General features: G+C 38.1%; 2 protein-coding genes across 2 annotated transcripts; both read right to left on the bottom strand.

Annotated features, from left to right (window-relative positions):
• Positions 1 to 335: 335 nt before the first annotated feature.
• On the bottom strand, positions 336 to 7953 carry LOC307029628 (uncharacterized protein; the record flags this gene model as incomplete). The annotated part of the gene is made up of 16 exons (XM_079665709.1): positions 336 to 478; positions 1581 to 1657; positions 2473 to 2590; positions 2978 to 3104; positions 3460 to 3554; positions 3936 to 4070; positions 4202 to 4336; positions 4640 to 4795; positions 4982 to 5062; positions 5396 to 5494; positions 5604 to 5714; positions 6355 to 6531; positions 6641 to 6723; positions 6806 to 6971; positions 7602 to 7824; positions 7922 to 7953. The coding sequence occupies 16 exons, from the start codon at positions 7951 to 7953 to the stop codon at positions 368 to 370; spliced, it is 1926 nt and encodes a 641-aa protein (XP_079521835.1). The 3' UTR covers positions 336 to 367.
• Positions 6812 to 12691, bottom strand: LOC307030080 (uncharacterized protein). Its single transcript, XM_079666296.1, has 7 exons — positions 11335 to 12691; positions 10213 to 10240; positions 9922 to 10119; positions 9471 to 9722; positions 7922 to 9112; positions 7602 to 7824; positions 6812 to 6971 (listed from the first exon to the last, which is right to left on the bottom strand). The coding sequence occupies exons 1-5, from the start codon at positions 11352 to 11354 to the stop codon at positions 8366 to 8368; spliced, it is 1245 nt and encodes a 414-aa protein (XP_079522422.1). The 5' UTR covers positions 11355 to 12691; the 3' UTR covers positions 6812 to 6971; positions 7602 to 7824; positions 7922 to 8365.
• Between the last annotated feature and the right edge of the window lie 7700 nt (positions 12692 to 20391).

Raw genomic sequence — 20391 nt, forward strand, 5'->3', positions numbered from 1 at the left:
TTTCTTCCATAAGTAGTTTATAAAACTGCCAGTTTTGTACTTAGTACTTCTTAGACTACTTGCAAACATAATATGAAGTACTTTTACTGTGTACTTTTTCAGTAATTTGAGTTTCAAAGTCCCCCCCAGAGAACAAGATTGAGCATTTTCGTCTAACTTTGGTGTGGGATAAAAATAATTTCTTCCATAAGTAGTTTATGAAACTGCCAGTTTTGTACTTAGTACTTCTTAGACTACTTGCAAACATAATATGAAAATGAAAATGAAAATGAAAGCTTATCAACTGAAACACTGTCATTCAGTGATTGTGTATGTATGAAAAAAACAGGCAAACAGATTTTTCCCCCTTTTTCTTTATTCTTCTGCCCTAGTTGCAGAGAAAGCAATTCCAATTGCTTGCCCTGGCTTCTTGGAGTTGGTCCTGATTCATCCCCAGGCACTGCTCATGGAACCATCTTTCACAGGTGTCACACTGTATCTGTAAAATGAAATGAGTGACCATCAAATCTGATACATCTTGTCATCGGAAATGATGAAGTAATGAAGTGCAATAGAGAATAATTTGGGCAAAATTAGATTCATGTCAACTTTATTACATGTAGCTATATTCTGTAGCATACTCGCCTCAAACACCAGTTTCATATCTGAAAATAACTATATTATGTCTCCATTTTCAGTTTTTCAAATACAAATGTTTTTGAGGTAGTTATAGCTAGAAGATTTATAGTTATGGGAAAACCCCATGTTGCATCACTATAATGTAGTTACCTTTTGGTATTCTTAATTGGTCAGTTATGTATTGCATACGACCTGCTTCTCCCTGCTTCCCATATTTTGATAGTGACTTACAGGATGTTGGTGTGTGAAAGAGGACAACTGCAGATAACACAACAAACGTCTTTCCAAGTGGTCCGTTTTCCATTAGGAGTGTTGCCTCAAGGTATAACTTGGTTTCCAGGCCTGATCTGGTGGACATGTACCGTCAGTCTCCCAGCGGCGTAGAGTGAGGTGGAGGAACCGCGGGGTGCGTTAATTCAGTGCCCCATATTGTTATTTTCCAAGCTATTGTAGCTTTGTCATATTTGTCAACGCTGCATTGAGGCTATTGTCATCATGTGGGTGGACTTAGGCTCAAACCTGGGGTGAAGTTACACTTTAATTGAATATGTTGCTATTAGACATGATTAGAATTGTCAGTATCCCTATTCCACTGCTCATCACATTTTATATTCTCTCTGTTCATTATATGTGTAAACAATGTATATGCATTACCATTTATCTGAGAGAAGTTGTCTTGACTGTTTTTTTAGTAAATCAATTTATATTGGTTCCAGTCATTTTGAATAGAGTTAATGTGTGTGGGCTGCAGCTGGGGCGATGCACGAGGTCCCGTAAAAAAATTATTCAGCATGCGCTGAAAAGTAGAAATCGAAGCATGGCCCTGCGGCGTTTTCGCTGGACCGCCTGATCTGGATAGACCCAGTGACTCAACAGTTTTGTAAATACATCTAATATCATAAATTGAATTTGATTAGAATATGATGAAGCACTATTATAACTACACTACGACAAACACTCACCCAATCTGTAGTGGGAGGCCCAGATCCTGGGGGCTTTGAGGCAGAGCACATTGCACAGTTGTTCTCCATGTTAAACACTGCAGGAAAGAAAATATGTTATTTAGACATACTGTATATGTATACAGTTAACAGTTTATTGGCAGCAGAAGTGCAGTCAAATTCTATGCAGCTGTTCAGCTGTAAATTATAGCTTATGAACTCTAAATGGATCATGAATGGGATCATCAACACAGGTTTAATATGTTTTTAAGGATGGATGTTTTAAAAAGAAGACTATGTACACAGTGTGAACAGAACAACATATAAGCAGACATACATAAACAATCCGTAATATTCTAAACATTACTAGGCAATGACCTGTATGCAACAAATTTAAAAATGCAGCAATTTATATTTGTCACTGTTTCACTCTAAGCCCTGTTTTGTGTTCCATATTTCACCCATGCCTCCTGCCGCTCTGCCTGTAAGCTTCTGTTTTTTTTCAATAAACCACCTATAAACTGTTCCTGGATGCCTGGTACAATCGGTATTCGTTTCCTCTTCCCTGCTCTCCTGACACAAACCGTGACAGTTTAAGTGTCAGTATTTACATTCCTTATTGCAGCAGGAAAAAAAGTTATTCTTCAACTGTTAATGTCTCAATGGAGTGTGTGTGAGAGAAATATAAGTTATGGGTTCAACTGAGATATGTATGGAATATTTGGTTTGGGCCCTGTGCTTAAAATCAATGATGCTGTCGGCTATAAATGCAGTAGTGTGTGGACTCAAAGGCAATTTTACAGGCTGTAGTTATTGTAGATTTGTTTGATTGCATTGGATTAATAGAAGTTCATCATTTCCATAACAACTAACTAAGAACCATAACGTAAAGCAGGACAAATGACTTACAAACCTGAACCATTGAGTATTGAAAGTGCAAACTTTCTCCTCTCACAAGCCATCTCCTTTTTGGATGTCCCAAAGGACATAACTGGTAATGCAGGAAAGGCCTCCATCACTGCTCTTGCCATCTACACACCAACACACAGAATCACACTTGTCATCTGCGCTACATTGTTTTTGCCAGTAAAATTCCAAAATTGAATTGATATTTCAATAAAAATGATCAAACTATTAATAACTAATAGTTGTAATGAGGTAATTAACACAACTTGAAGAATGTACATGACAAACTACATGGGCTGTGTCAACAACCAGCCCTCTCATCAGTTTTACACAATTCCCCTAAAAAATAAACTGAAAATTGATAATTCAGAAACTAATGACTTATTTTTTAACATCATTGACTATTTTATACTTTAAACTTGTATAATAATCAAGACACTGAAATAAATATAAGAATATGTAGCAGAAGCATAAATATTACATATAGTAGTTAAAGTAAAAAACTACGTTACCATGGTAACAATGACCCCACAGCTACTGCCATCACGTTGAACTGGATGGTGCATGGTTGCTCCTCTCCATTTGACAGTCCCCCAGTCCTCCTTGCCATAGCAGGTCCTCCTCATCTTGAAGTATTCCCTTTGTAAAACACATTGTGGAATAGTCTCTAATGTAACTCCCAACAGACACATGTAGAATAAAAATCTTTAAATATTGTGTAAAATAAAAACACTCCATCCGAACAGTATGGACACTGGAAAATATTGTAGGTTACCTTGCTTACTGAGCTACTTCATTTACAATTGTGTACACAGATACTAAGGGCGGGATAAGGAAATATCATTTAAAAAACAGCTGAGACCACCAAGCACAAAATAAATGCTTCAGTGGTGTGGGTTTGGGAACTTCTGTTAACATACTTGTACATGTTTACTTAAACACAAAGCACTAAATATAATTCTAAGATCACTTTATATCTAATTTGCTGACTTACCGTACTCTTTTCGCAGCATTTTCCGAGTCTGCTTTCTCTTTGGAATTTGCCGCTGGATCCACCAAAAATACTGATGTTATGGCGGGAAATAAGTACTAAAAAAAAAAGTGATGTTATTTCAAAACAGCATCAAACATATATACATATTTAAATGAAAGGGATTTCTGAATGAAAACAATCACTAACCAGCAACTTCCAGTGTGTTCTTTCAATATTTACAAAGACGATCACGGCTTGATAATCATTAAAGTTGATCTATAACAGCAATAAAAATACTTTTTTTTAAGTTTTCCTAGGAATATGATGCCTTATTTTATTAAAAATAAATCATGGTGTTTCAATTTGTATATTAAATTACAAAATAGAAAACCCAAAGTACTATAACACAAAATGTACACATGCAAGTAAGCCATTTCACAGCCAAATTTTGTCTCTACAAGGTGTGGATAGGTAAAAGGCATGAAAATACACATTACCTTTGGCAAGCCGTGCCGACTGAGCTCGGTTCGTTGTCCAAAAAGTATCATACCTGCTGTGTAATGATTGAGTATGTAAATTGTGTTTCCAGTGTTGAACTGGCTGGCATACAGATGGAATAGGCCCTCAATAACCTAAATCCGATAATTGAGATGAAGACAGAAAAAAAATACAGCGGATTAAACACTAATAAAATATATAATACAATTACATACTAAACTTTTTTTTTTTTACTGTGGGTAATATTGTTTTAACCACAAAATACCTCGCCTGTTAGCCACTGGTGAGGTCTCAGAGTGCGTAGCTCACTGTGGTGGATCAATAAATTGTTCCCTCTAATATGGGAGGGGAGCACAGCAACTACAACTTCAGTGTCCTTCCTTTTCCACATTGATGTCAGCTGCAGAAACAAATTAACAACTGTTTAAGTAAAAAAAAATCAGTCTTACTATATTTATGATAAATTATACAAAACTCTACATAATTAATATTCAGAAAAAAGGGACATTTTAAGTTTAAACATATTAACTGTAAAATCGTATATTCTAAAACAGACATATTAAGTTATGACCAGTAAACAAAGTGATTCAGAATACATTCAAACATTTATATGTAATACTGTGTAATGCTGCAGGTTCTTATTGGCTGCATTGACAACACCATCAACTACGAATGTTGTGAGATCTGCCTTCCATACACATACTTTGACAGTTTCAGACAGTTCAACTGACAACGTCTTGACTTGGTGCATGCTTCTTCCTGCTGATGAATCCAGATTCACATTTTCACTTGAAAACAGCAGGGGTGGTGCATCTTCCACTACACTGACACTGGACAAGTCAGTTCCTTCTGTATCACACTGTACACATAAAGGCAGAATGGCATCTACTGTAAGTACAATGTCAGTATATTAAAAATGATGCAGTCTAATTGTAGTATCATCCCTGGATTAATGTTAATAATCTAAAAAATACGTTATTCCTAAAATATATATATTTTTTTATCCACAGTACAGGTTTTATAATGCTTTGTTAAGAAAATTGACCTGTGATGTCACATGTTCTGGAGAGGGCTTCTGTTCATGTGCATCAGTGATGACTGATGTTGACTGGTGGGGGGACTTGAGCTGTGAACAATGTAATACAGATAATTCCATGAAATACAAACATCACCCCATTATAAAACATGTACATGAGCTATTTCACTATTTGTCCATGTTCCTCAGAATGAGATGGGAGGGATAGCATGTCATGGGAAACACAAAAGTTGGAGACAAGAAATGTTACAAATGGAAAAGTTACAAGATACATCAACAAAATGTCATAAGATCATCATGAGATCTTCTTAAAGAAGAACTCTAATTCTTTGTTCTTTCTAGTAGAATGAAAAAAGCCATTCTGTCATCCTTTACAATTGAAGGACATTTAAAAATAAATGCAGCAAAATGTTAGGCACTAACCTGAGATGGTGTGTGCTGTGGAAAGCTGTCTCTGTGTTTTTCCTGTGCCTCTTTGAGGTTGGACGTGGACAGAGATGGGTTGAGAATCTTCTTCATAACCTGATAATCCCAAATGTACTTGACGTCAACATTTTATATTATCTGTATTATATAAACACATAGCATCACTTTTAAAAAATGGTGATCAATGAAGTAACCTTTCCTTTACCTTCTTTGCTTTAGATTCCTTGAAATCAAAAGGCTTTGTGATTGGTGTAACATATACACCTCTCCTCCTCTGTTTCCTCTGTTTCCACCGTTCCACATCTACCCTGTGGGTCTTAATTATAATAAACAGAGAGCAATAGGTGTAGTTACTATAAATGGAAGACAATATTTCCACAACATTTTCAATTGCATTCTGTATAAATTGGCACAGATTAGTGGATATGTAGCAAAACTAGACAACTATGTGATGGCAATTTCATCACCTATGGTTAGTTGATGTTTTCAATAATATATTTGGTGCTTAAACCTGAGGTTATGTCTTAGTCCTGCAAGTGATTCTGACCTGTAATGGGATGTAATTTGCATTAACAAAAAGTTATTTTAATATGTTCAGTCCATGCATATAATTGTAAAAATGGATAACATATTAAAGGTATGTAAACGAAACAAACATAACAGATGCTTTTTCATTGTTACATTTTAACAACAGATCAGTTCTGGGAGTCAATCAGCTACAACTAATTTAAAGTAATTCTGCTATGCAAAGAAATTAATATATACTTTCACATCAGCTACTATGTTACACGTATGTAGTGTCAATTTCTGCAAAAACATGTTCAAAGTGACATAACTGAAAATATAAAACTTTGATCAAAGTTATTAGTTTGATCACATTATGATCCCTCAAACAAGGACAGCGATGACAGAGAAAGGCAATTACAATAAGTAAAGACTTTGCCAAAATATCATACCTTGTTCTTTGTCTTCAGAGAGTCTTGGTATTCTCTCAACAGTGCGTTGTGCATGACCTTGTATGTGTGCACAAAGTCATCCAGTCTTGTGAGCCTCTTCTGCTGAAAGCGAATCTTTTTAAGATCCCACTGGCTCTTCTCCATAATCCCGTGGGTCATGTTGTCTTTAGTGTAGTTCTGTTAGATAACAGGTCTTTGGTGAATTATTGTGCCTACAACTGTATGGACATCAGCCATGTCATAAAGTTGTGGTTAGCTGTAATTATGTTTTTTTGTTCAAGTTTACCTGTGTTGATTTCTGGGCAACTCTCTTGAACCTCTTTGACCGCTTTTCATAAAAGGGACCTCTTCCATGACGTCCAAGGTCACCTGCCATAGAAGCATCTGACTTTAATAATAGGAAAAACAAGCTTAAAATTATACATACATGAAGAAGAGGAAGTTAACTAACCCAGTAGTAGTCTTGACCACAGAGCAGCCTGAGGCAGAAAGTACTTGAGCAGCTTGGGGATAAAGTTTGGGCAAAAGTACTCATTTGGCTCTCCAACTTTATCCAATGATGCCAGCTGGATGACATCCTTAAAGTGGTAGTCAAACGGTGTTGGGCCCAAATCATTCTGTAAGACACATAATCACGTTCATGTAATTGTTTTGTATTTTGGTGCATTTTTGAGTACTAAACCAGATGTTACTTACAATATTATAATTCTTTGGTCCATGTAATTGTGTATTTTGTATTTTCATGGACTGCAGTTATAATAAATTAATATCTGCTGAACATTTCTACAAAGGAAAAAAGTCCATGCAGCTTATACCTATTTAGGCATAACTCACAAAAGGGAAATACTCAAAGCACCCAGAAAAACACATAAACATTAGGTCTGCAAATAACAATTATTTTCATTGTCAATTAATTTGTCAATAATTTTCTTGATTAATCGATTAGTTGTTTGGTCTATAAAATCTCAGAAAATCAGTGTTTCCCAAAGTCCAACATGACGGTACTCAAATGTCTTGTTTTGTCCACAACTCAAAGATATTCAATTTACTGTCATAAAGGAGTAAATATAGCATAAAATATTCACATTTAAGAAGCTGGAATCAGAGAATATTTACTTTTAGACAATATTTACTTTTTCTTAAGAAATTACTCAAACAGATTTTTGAAATAGTTGGCGATTAATTTAATAGTTGACAACTAATCCATTATACAATTTTATTTTACAATTCTACAAAGGATTACCTACCACAAAGTCTTCCTCAGCAAAGCCTGAGTCATCAATGACTGGCTGGGCAACTGCTGTCAAAAGCGTCTGAAGGTCTTTAAAATGTTTCTCAACATTTTCCCCACTGCATGGACTTGCCAGCAGCACGGTGGCACTAACTACTAATTGATCCAGTTCTTTTAGAGTAGTGGCCTGGGTCATCAGCCCGAAGACATGCATGCACAGACGATAGTGTTTCGCGGCACTGTCAGGAAAAATTTACAGAATTAATATTATTACAATGCCACTATACTCTAAACTAAAATATAACTAAATCATATTCAGTTGAAGACATCACTCACTGTTTTTTGCAGAGGTCCTTTGCGTTTTTCATGACATGGCTCAGGCATCTATGAAGGATAGGAAGTGCAAGTGCATGCTCCTTTCCTTGTCCCGTCACAATGTGATAATATTGTGATAGTAGTTCATTGAGACTAAGGCCACATAGATTATGAGCCATTGCCTGCATCAAAACTACAGAGCCATCACAAAGGAACATAACTGGTCTTCTGCGAATTTTTGGCCCATGTTGTTTGACACAGTCTGTGATGAAAGAGCCAAGAAAGTATGTTATCGATGCTGTGGTGTGTTCACAGGTAACATATGTGGCAACAGGGACAGGGGAGCATCCTTTTACTGGATTTCTGACCACAAGTTCATAGATGTAAAAAGGTGTGCTCTCCCCTTTTGCCTTTTTAACAATGCTACCTGTGGCATCTAGGTAGACAATGTCCTCCTTCGATCTGTCATGGAATAACCAGAATTGTTCTCTTAGACCAAAGCATGACACCTTTTGGCTGCAGGATTACCTTCTGAATCCACTGGTCATCTTTGTCTTGAACATCCTCAGACATAAGTTGCAGACTCACCATCTCATTTTCGTGCCTCCTCTGCTTTTCCCTTTCACCCCAAGATATACTCTTTAAGACTCCAGTTCTCGGCACCTCATCTCTGCAACCAGATTGCAGAACAGTCTCCTCCAACTTGTTCAAGCTTTGTAAATGTACACTTCTTGGGAGTTTAGAGCTAAGAGTGTCTGCTATCAGCTGCCTTTCTTCAGCTCTAATTGGCCTCCTTCTCAGCTGTTGAAGGCTGTGCCGTACAATGCCCCCCTGGAAGCAGACAACAGCCTTGAGGGACGACTCACTTTCCACTTTCACATTTACTTGAACCTGACAGTCATCAAAACGGCAGTACCCAGTGCAGGTAAACAGTGGCTTTTTTGTCATAGAGCCTATCATTTTCACACTGTGCCTCTTGAAACCAAAACTACAGTATGGATGGACACTTCGGATACCTTTTGCAATCACATTTGTCCAATGCAAACTTTTGAACTGCCGTTTTTGTTGGGTCTTTCTGAGTTTTCTCCATTCCTTGTGTGGAAGGAAAAAAAAACAGGGTTGCTCAGGCAATTTGTGGGTGAAGTATTTCTGCTTGTCTTCGTCCTTTGTAGATGATGTGGTACTGCTACTACTGCAGGCACTGCTGGTTTTCTGCAAACACAAGTTGTAAGAAAGGTAGATTAGAAGCTGGTATGCATGAATATGCATTCAAGTATATCCAATAGCCAAATCCAAACTTGAACTGCATATTGCAAATTTCATCATACAATGTAAGGATAAGAAGATGTTTTTTTTCTGTAAAAGGACATCCCTCAGAAATAGCAAATGTCATTAACAATACTCCCAAAATAGTTGTTGTTAAAAAATATAAATGTTTAACACATTTGAAAGCTGGGAATCTAACTATTTAGATGTAAAAATGAATAGCTATTTAACTTTTTAAGAATTCATTCTAACCCACTTAAACTGACGTACTTCCAAAGCTTTTTTTTAAATAATCTAAGTTTACCTCTTGGCTGTCATCCACAGATGATGATTCATTGTCATTTGGTGATGAAAGACTGTTATCTGTGTCTTGGCGGACTTCCAGCAGGGGCTCACAGCTTGCTGAGTCTGAGTTTGTGTCATTTTTGGATTTTTCAGGGCTCACATCTGGCATGTCTTCAGGATTGGGTCCACAGCTGGCTGAGTCCAACTCAGTTCCATCTTGTGGCACCACAATCGACGTGTCTGGTTTGTCGACTTCCGCTTGCACACTGCCCTGTATTCCCACACCCCATAAGCAAAACAGGTTAAGAGTAATAGATAATGCTGATATCATAGTATGAGCATTGAATATTTTCTTCAATTATAATCATAGTACATTTCATACATTTTTAAGGAGATTAAAAAATATTACGAAAGCAAACAAAATTCAAAATAATGGAATAAACATAAAAAAATATATATTTTATGATTACCTGTTGATGTTGAAGGTAGGCATTTTTAATTCTAATCCTATTACTTGGGATGTTCGTGATTCCTAAGTCCTTGCAGACAATTCCCCAGAAACTCTCTTCTGGATACGCGCTTTTTTCTGCCAGGGGCCCTTTTGTCTTGTCTTGCAGCCTCTGGATGCATGACAGAATGTCCGTTGCACGCTTTACCAATTTTCTGGACTATTCAAACAAGGAGGAAAACGGTAAATTGTTTGTTTTATTTAAAGATTTGTCTAAGCTATCAATACATGTGCAAAAAGAAGTAATACTTACCCTCCCAAAAGTTGAAAAAGTAAACGATCTGTCAAGGAAAAAAATACTCAAAGTTACAAAAATGATACATATCATGATGTATAAAGATCAAGAATACTGTAGAAAAGATATAAAGATCTCGAGCGCAATTATTTTCTGTTTACATATGACTACACTGAACATTGGCCTCAAACACTTGACTCACTACATTGTAGGCCTATGTAGTCATGTATACATGTTATATATTTTGAATAACAACACAGTATACAATGCAATCATATAATACAATACTAAAACACAATATATGAATTAAAAAAAAATATATATTTATATAATTCAGTAACTGAATTTTAATTCCTATAAGTAACCAGTAACATGTTCAGTTTTTCACGTTTATAACCGAATGTCATGAAAATAGGTTTATAATTAAGCGAGTTACAGTCGACTTTGTAGAGAAGTCTGCATCTCTGGATTTTTTCAATAACAGAAGTTGAGCTCTCCAATGGCGGACACGAAGATTAACGTCAAATCGCTAACGCGGTATCTATGATTATATATATATCATGGATGCTATCATGGATGTATATTAACAATACTTTTTTATTATACATCCATAGGGTCTTATTATACAACCATGATATCTTTGTACATGATATTGATTAATGGCTGCAACCGTTTTCGGTACTCGGGACTGCAGTAACTGAACTGCGTGCGCGCGTCTGCGGTCCGTGTGCTAATACAGCTATCCTCGCACTGCAGAAACAAAAAATTATGATAGTTCGACTTTTTTTTAAATTTATCCCAAGCAAGACATAATAGTTTAGCAAACCATATCGGTTGATACTTGTCGCTGTTCATGGCCGATGTAGGCATCCGCACCACGTTAAGGTAACCTAGAAACTAGCCAAAACTAACTAGCCTTTTCACGTCTTATAAAAACATATGGGCCAAATCTATGTCTATATATAACACAAGACAAAACATAACACACCTGAAATAACATAGCCAAACAATTGGATTCACTATGAAATAGCTTAAGTAACTTCTTTTCAATTTATAGAAGTTGCTATTTCCAAAGTAAAGAAAGCCTATACAAATGATATATGCTAGTCCGTTAACTTTGGTAGGGAAAAATATACTTACCCTTGACGATGGGTCATCATGAATTTCAAATTGCACAGTGAAGAAATATATGCTGGAAAGAAATGAACGCAACTTCGAAGTCGTCACTGCCAAAATGGCTCATTACATGGTCATAATGCGTGGCTGTGAGGTGAATAGGCGGGTTCTGTGACAATGCACTTGCTGATTGGTGGGAAAGATAGGAGTCTATCACAATAACAAACACTACTCACGTGAAGAGGGAGAGGATTTATGTAGGTTAAAAAAAAAAGCACAAAAGCGGCATGGACCAGTAAATGATTATAAACATCTAACATGGAATGAAATAACCATAAATAAAACATAAGTAATGATTGCATAACATGGTATATTTATAAAGATGCATATGTTAATTGTTAATGTATTCATAAGTTTATTTAAAACATGTAAAATGGGTATAACATGGGATCACAACAGCCATAACGCCCTTGCTCTTGATGGCCGGTCCCATCTTCAAACACAAACTTCAATTTGAACTCAACCAGTAAAAGTTATGCATTCAAAACCTTCCTTAAATAAAAGTACAAGACTTGGCATCAAAATGTACTTAGAGAAACAGTAGTGCAGAATGGCCCATTTAAGAATAATATATATTACTGGATTATAATTATTGATGCCTTAATGTGTTCATCTTTAATGTTGCAGCGGGAAAAGGTGGGAATCATTATAATTACAGTAGTATATACTGTTGGGTCGCTTAATCTATAACCATACATCATATTATTCGTTTATTTTTATTTTATATTAATAATATTAATCGTCAAACTACATAGAAGTTAAAGTTAACAAATACATTTAGTGGAGTAAAAACTACCATATTTGCCTGGAAAATATAGTGGAGTAGAATTTATTTATTAATAAAGTAGCATAAAATGGAAATTACAGTGAAGTACAAGTACTTCAAAACTTTACTTAATTACAGAACTTCAGTTAACTTTCTTAGTTACATTCCACCTCTTAATATGTGGCATTAACAGATTGGTATGTGTAAGGAGATGAAAAGACAACATGCCTGGTTCCTGTGCCGAAGAAGATACATCCACGCACACACAGTGACTACAGACCGGTGACAGTGTTGCTGTTGTGCTGCTGAGTTTATTGTATTTTGCTACTCTGGCACAACAATTTCCTTCTGGATGAATAAAGTATTATTTTATCTTATCTTAAGGAAAGAACGATAAAAGTGAATCAAACCAGCAGTCAAACATGGTGGTGGAAATATTACATTCTCTAGGAGTGACTTTGCCATTGGATTACTGAAAAAGTACACAGTAAAAGTACTTCATATTATGTTTGCAAGTAGTCTAAGAAGTACTAAGTACAAAACTGGCAGTTTCATAAACTACTTATGGAAGAAATGCTTTTTATCCCACACCAAAGTTAGACAAAAATGCTCATTCTTGTTCTCTGGGGGGGACTTTGAAACTCAAATTACTGAAAAGTACACAGTAAAAGTACTTCATATTATGTTTGCAAGTAGTCTAAGAAGTACTAAGTACAAAACTGGCAGTTTCATAAACTACTTATGGAAGAAATGCTTTTTATCCCACACCAAAGTTAGACAAAAATGCTCATTCTTGTTCTCTGGGGGGGACTTTGAAACTCAAATTACTGAAAAGTACACAGTAAAAGTACTTCATATTATGTTTGCAAGTAGTCTAAGAAGTACTAAGTACAAAACTGGCAGTTTCATAAACTACTTATGGAAGAAATGCTTTTTATCCCACACCAAAGTTAGACAAAAATGCTCATTCTTGTTCTCTGGGGGGGACTTTGAAACTCAAATTACTGAAAAGTACACAGTAAAAGTACTTCATATTATGTTTGCAAGTAGTCTAAGAAGTACTAAGTACAAAACTGGCAGTTTCATAAACTACTTATGGAAGAAATGCTTTTTATCCCACACCAAAGTTAGACAAAAATGCTCATTCTTGTTCTCTGGGGGGGACTTTGAAACTCAAATTACTGAAAAGTACACAGTAAAAGTACTTCATATTATGTTTGCAAGTAGTCTAAGAAGTACTAAGTACAAAACTGGCAGTTTCATAAACTACTTATGGAAGAAATGCTTTTTATCCCACACCAAAGTTAGACAAAAATGCTCATTCTTGTTCTCTGGGGGGGACTTTGAAACTCAAATTACTGAAAAGTACACAGTAAAAGTACTTCATATTATGTTTGCAAGTAGTCTAAGAAGTACTAAGTACAAAACTGGCAGTTTCATAAACTACTTATGGAAGAAATGCTTTTTATCCCACACCAAAGTTAGACAAAAATGCTCATTCTTGTTCTCTGGGGGGGACTTTGAAACTCAAATTACTGAAAAGTACACAGTAAAAGTACTTCATATTATGTTTGCAAGTAGTCTAAGAAGTACTAAGTACAAAACTGGCAGTTTCATAAACTACTTAAGGAAGAAATGCTTTTTATCCCACACCAAAGTTAGACAAAAATGCTCATTCTTGTTCTCTGGGGGGGACTTTGAAACTCAAATTACTGAAAAGTACACAGTAAAAGTACTTCAAATTATTTGTGCAAGTAGTCTAAGAAGTACTAAGTACAAAACTGGCAGTTTTATAAACTACTTATGGAAGAAATGATTTTTACCCCACACCAAAGTTAGACAAAAATGCTCATTCTTGTTCTCTGGGGGGGACTTTGAAACTCAAATTACTGAAAAGTACACAGTAAAAGTACTTCAAATTATTTGTGCAAGTAGTCTAAGAAGTACTAAGTACAAAACTGGCAGTTTTATAAACTACTTATGGAAGAAATGATTTTTATCCCACACCAAAGTTAGACAAAAATGCTCATTCTTGTTCCCTGGGGGGGGCTTTGAAACTCAAATTACTGAAAAAGTACACAGTAAAAGTACTTCATATTATGTTTACAAGTACTCTAAGAAGTACTAAGTACAAAACTGGCAGTTTCATAAACTACTTATGGAAGAAATGCTTTTTATCCCACACCAAAGTTAGACAAAAATGCTCATTCTTGTTCTCTGGGGGGGACTTTGAAACTCAAATTACTGAAAAGTACACAGTAAAAGTACTTCAAATTATTTGTGCAAGTAGTCTAAGAAGTACTAAGTACAAAACTGGCAGTTTCATAAACTACTTATGGAAGAAATGCTTTTTATCCCACACCAAAGTTAGACAAAAATGCTCATTCTTGTTCTCTGGGGGGGACTTTGAAACTCAAATTACTGAAAAGTACACAGTAAAAGTACTTCATATTATGTTTGCAAGTAGTCTAAGAAGTACTAAGTACAAAACTGGCAGTTTCATAAACTACTTATGGAAGAAATGCTTTTTATCCCACACCAAAGTTAGACAAAAATGCTCATTCTTGTTCTCTGGGGGGGACTTTGAAACTCAAATTACTGAAAAGTACACAGTAAAAGTACTTCAAATTATTTGTGCAAGTAGTCTAAGAAGTACTAAGTACAAAACTGGCAGTTTTATAAACTACTTATGGAAGAAATGATTTTTATCCCACACCAAAGTTAGACAAAAATGCTCATTCTTGTTCTCTGGGGGGGGCTTTGAAACTCAAATTACTGAAAAAGTACACAGTAAAAGTACTTCATATTATGTTTGCAAGTACTCTAAGAAGTACTAAGTACAAAACTGGCAGTTTCATAAACTACTTATGGAAGAAATGCTTTTTATCCCACACCAAAGTTAGACAAAAATGCTCATTCTTGTTCTCTGGGGGGGACTTTGAAACTCAAATTACTGAAAAGTACACAGTAAAAGTACTTCATATTATGTTTGCAAGTAGTCTAAGAAGTACTAAGTACAAAACTGGCAGTTTCATAAACTACTTATGGAAGAAATGCTTTTTATCCCACACCAAAGTTAGACAAAAATGCTCATTCTTGTTCTCTGGGGGGGACTTTGAAACTCAAATTACTGAAAAGTACACAGTAAAAGTACTTCATATTATGTTTGCAAGTAGTCTAAGAAGTACTAAGTACAAAACTGGCAGTTTCATAAACTACTTATGGAAGAAATGCTTTTTATCCCACACCAAAGTTAGACAAAAATGCTCATTCTTGTTCTCTGGGGGGGACTTTGAAACTCAAATTACTGAAAAGTACACAGTAAAAGTACTTCATATTATGTTTGCAAGTAGTCTAAGAAGTACTAAGTACAAAACTGGCAGTTTCATAAACTACTTATGTATTTATGTACTTATGTATTCGAAAATGTATTCGAAAGTCACTTCAGTCAATTACAACAGCTTCCCAGGGTTGTTTTAATGCATTACGGTACGTCTACACTACAGGCATCAAAAAATGCTTTCAACGCTTCGCCCATTCACTTGAATGGGGTGACGTAGAAGATTTTTAATCTTCGCCGAACTGCATTGTGGGGAGCATGGCATGGCTTTGCAAGCATCACGAGCATCTATCGGCATCAAAAGTTGAACAATGTTCAACTTTTGAGGCTCGATGTTTGGCATCAGCCAATCAAATCCCGTTTATACAAATCCCGCCAGTGCAAGCGCAGCCAATCAAACCGCGTGCAAGCTGGGAGAGCCAGACCGCAGTTAATTTCCTCATATTCCAAACGAGATATTACGGTAGCGAATCACCCGGTTCTTTACGACCGGAACTATTTACCGGGATACAAACCGGAGGAACCAGGCATGGAGGGAGGTGGCAGAGACAGTGGGTGAAACTGATCGTTTTTTCGCCTGTTTGGAGAGTTTATATCCAGTTTACTTCGTTTTAACATTGCTATTGCTTTGTATGTCGGGGGCGGGAGATTCATGTGATTGGTTGCTCGCAAAAAATCGCCAAGCTTCAGACACGCCCAGCTTCAAGATTTTTTCATGCCTGTAGTGTAGACGGGCCGTTACCGTAAACCTGTAACTAATCGCGCACTCAAAATACAGGGGCGGCTGGTTTGACCACGCAAAAGTGAAAGACGGCTGGCTTGACCGCAGTATAATTGCACTTGCTTCAGTTGCTTGCTAGTTTCTAACGGCGGTGAGAGTGGTGCAGTGACGCTATCTATCTTCTATCGATTAGATTTATGATTCAAAAATTATAAAAGTAGGGTAGACATGTGGATATTATCCGACTGAACAAAACGTGCATTTATCTAACAGGTTCGTTTTCCACTGACCTTTTTTCGAGCTATTTTCCAAAATCCTATGGAGAAATCCCATTGCTATTTTGTCGAGGGAAACCGAGCGCAGCTTACTTCCGCTTTTTGGGACGCGTCACTGCACCACTAAATTGATGCGATTTGATTGGATTGTGAGGCAAGGGAAGCCAGCCGCCTCTGGCTTCCCTTGGCATGGCCCTGACCAATCGCAGGTTGGCAGGGGAATGACGTGAGCCTCATCTGATTGGTCAATCCCTCCATTTTTTTTCACCAAGGGAAGCAAATTTCGGCTGGCCTCCTCTCGCAACAGAGAGTGCAATCTACTGTTTCACCATAACATCTAGGGGGAGCTGTTTCACTCTTTGTAAAATACTCAATGAGAATGGGGGAGAGACGGGCCGGCAGCAACACACAACAAAGAATTTCCGAAACTAAACGAAGTGTTTTTATTTATTTATTAAAATTATAACTACAATCCGAAAAAACAGGGGAAGCCTGGCTTCCCTTGGCCTCCAGGAGAAAACGCTGCTGCCCACAGCTGTTTTATAGAACACACACACACACACACACACACACACACACACACACACACACACACACACACACACACACACACACACACACACACACACACACACACACACACACACACACACACACACACACACACACACACACACATACACACACACACACACACACACACACACACAGTTGACATGAAATCACTGACAAATATGAATATACTGTATTCAACTTCATTAAAACGTTATCAACGTGCCTAAACTCAGTAATTCACGACAAATATTTATATTTTAATGGAGCCTCGTCGGGAGATCAGGATCCCAAAGCGTAGCTTGTTACCGTTTTTTAAACAGTCCGAATGAAACGGCAGCTCTCAGCTGTGTATTTACACAACTAATGGCCCATCAACCACAGCTCTCTCCCCCCCTCCCCCCTGATCTTTCTTCCATGGGCGAAGTTTGAACTTTAAGGTTGGGGGTGCCAAAAAATAACTACAAATGTAATGTATAGCTATAGGCTGCAACACAAGGATTCATACATGAAAATTGATCAGGATAGCCTACAGGTGCAGGTGTGTTTTCATAACTAATATGCCCAATAGATGAAATTACTATGGCAGCGGAACTCGCCGCAAAATAAAACGGCTGCTGCGGCACATACTGCTGCTATAATTAGGCTATAACACAGAGGTCTGTAGGATCAATGTTCCCCAATGCTCACACACTTTTTAATGAACTGTATAGGCATACTAACTAATAACTGTAGGATATAATCACAGCAGTTTTATCACATTTTGACCTAATTTCAGCGATGAAAACAAAGCCAACCAACAAAGTAATGACTTTTGTTCACCGTCATCTAGTGATTATGATCTCCATGCATTCAGCGTCTCTGCCCCACAACTGTCAGCAGCGGCCGCTAGCAGGACCGAAGCATGTGAGCACAACGCAAACGGGAGGATTTGGAGGATTTTGGTTTGAGCGTGGAGCGGTGTCTGCTGCTTACTGCAGCTGGCTATCCCCGGATGCAGATGCTGCGCAATTACGCATTTAAGCTCAACAAAACGAAATAATTTGAATGAATGGCTTACCTAGTGCAGCATCAGGCGCCTCTTTTTCCGGCTGGCATAGATGTCCACTATCTTCTCAACTGACAGTTTTGCAGTCAAATCTCCCTCAATGTGCAGCAGGGCCAGATCAGAAAATCTCTCCTGGATCATTTTAGTTCTCAGCCAGTTTCTGATCCTCCTCATTGCTGAGAAACTTCTCTCTGATGTCGCTGATCCAATGGGCAGTGTCAGTGCAAGCTGGAGTAATGGGAAGAAGTTTGGATAGCTCTCCTTGCTCACTTCGTTTTGCAGGTCCTTCAGGTTAATGGGAGATTGGACAGCACATTTTATCAGGTCCATTTCTGCTGTCACCAGCTGTGGATGGACGATCTTGAGGCTTGCATATTTTCTCAGAAGTGGTTCAATGCCTTTCTTCTCACACTTTATCACAGCATCACATGCCGCTGCAAGCTCCATGGCTTCACCTGAAAACCGTCTGTCCAACTCGGCCATCATATTGTCCAGCACAGGGAGATATAAATGACAGTAGATGGCGTGAGCCTCAAATTGTCCGTCTATTTCCTCATTCCTTTCATCTCGTTGGCGCTGCCCAAGTGTGGCCCCCAGTACATACTGGTAAAGCGACAAAGGGGGTCTTGAACTTCTTTTTCGCTTTGCCATGGAGGGGGGGTCACTTTCTGCAGTGGCAACTGGCATGCCGACGTCCTCGCCAAACTGCTTGATCTGGCTCCATATGTCTTGCCAACCTTCCTCCTCTCCTCTGCGTTCCCTCAAGTGTGCTCTCAGACTGTTGATCGTGGAGGCAGCATCTGCAAGTGTTGTGGATTTGGACTGAAGTTTCTTGTGAACAACGTGCACAACCCGCAGTAGGTCCTCAAGGATAATGAGGCAGGCGATGAAGCCAGGTGTGGTCATGTGATTATACAACCCACTTGCTTTCTCTCCTTCATCCACCATCTCCTTCAGACAGCGTGTGATAGGCACATAATGTGATTTAACCGCAAAGACGCATCGCCATTTGCTCGCCCAACGCGTGTCACTGGGTTGCCCAATTTCCTTTGCCTTCATCTCGAGTGTTTTCTGCATCGCCAGAAACCTGTGGTGGTTGCTTGGTTCTGAAAACACGGAGTACAGCTTATCAATAACATTTAACGTCATTTTGATGTCTCTGTTGACTGTGCATGATTCCACCAGGACCAGATTAAGTTTATGGGCCATGCAGTGTACGTAGATGGCAAAGGGGTAATCTTCCTTGATACGCTGCTGCACTCCAGTTAAATGCCCAGACATAACTGAGGCCCCATCATACGACTGTGCGACTATTGGGACGTCCTGCAGTCCACATGACTCCAACCCCTTCTTGATACCCTCAACAATCCCAGCAGCATCTCGGGAGGCAGAGCAGTCAATGAAGCAGATTAATCGCTCCTTAACCTGTAGCTTTTCTGCATATCTGATACACAGAGACAGTTGTTCAGACTTTGATGATTTGGCCTCATCCGCGATAACTGTGAAAAAACCAGTCTCACGCACTGCATTTGCTATTTCCTCTCTGACTAGCTCTGCACACAAAGAGATGACCTCGTTTTGAAAATCTGGACTTGTACAATTAAAGTACTTCTCATCCTGCATTTTGCGGAAACTTGGGTCATACTTGCCGAGGAACTCGCACAGACTCAAAAAGTTTCCCTTTGTTTCATCATCATCATCCGGCTTGCTTTTATCTGTTTCTGTATCGACTGTATTTGTGTGCTTTTTTTCATTTTTATTTTCTTGTATTTCCTTTTTTCTCCATTGTATTTCCCGATGTCCACGGAAAGGGAGGCCCAGTTGAGACAGCAGCTTAACGACATCCACGACCTTTGTCAAATACTCCCTGTTTTTATCCACTGTGTTCTGGTGACTGGTTGACAAGTGGACTCTGACAGATCCATGCTTTTCAGTTTCCTTGTAGCCCTCCCACAGTCTCATGCAGGCCTTGTGTTTTTCACAAGAGCTATGCTTTATCAGCCTCTCAGTTAGCTTACTCCAATATCGCCCGCCTTGTTTAGCTAGTGTGTCTTCCTCCTCTCCAATCTCCTTGGAAAAGTGGCGGCAACAAAAACAAAACACTGCGTCCCTTGAAACCGAGTACTTCAGCCACGGATGCTTGTTATAAAAGAATGCAGAAAAGCAACGATTTCTATCTCCAATTTTGTGTTTTGGGAAAACGGGGAGCACTGGCTGTTTGGGGCCCACACTTTTATCTCCTAGGTCACTGGGAAGTTGACCGCCATCAGAGGCTGTCTCACAGGGATTGCAAGCGGCGGGAGCTGCGGTGCCGACCGG

Source organism: Notothenia rossii (genome assembly GCF_949606895.1).
Source record: "Notothenia rossii genome assembly, chromosome: 2".
Lineage (NCBI taxonomy): Eukaryota > Metazoa > Chordata > Actinopteri > Perciformes > Nototheniidae > Notothenia > Notothenia rossii.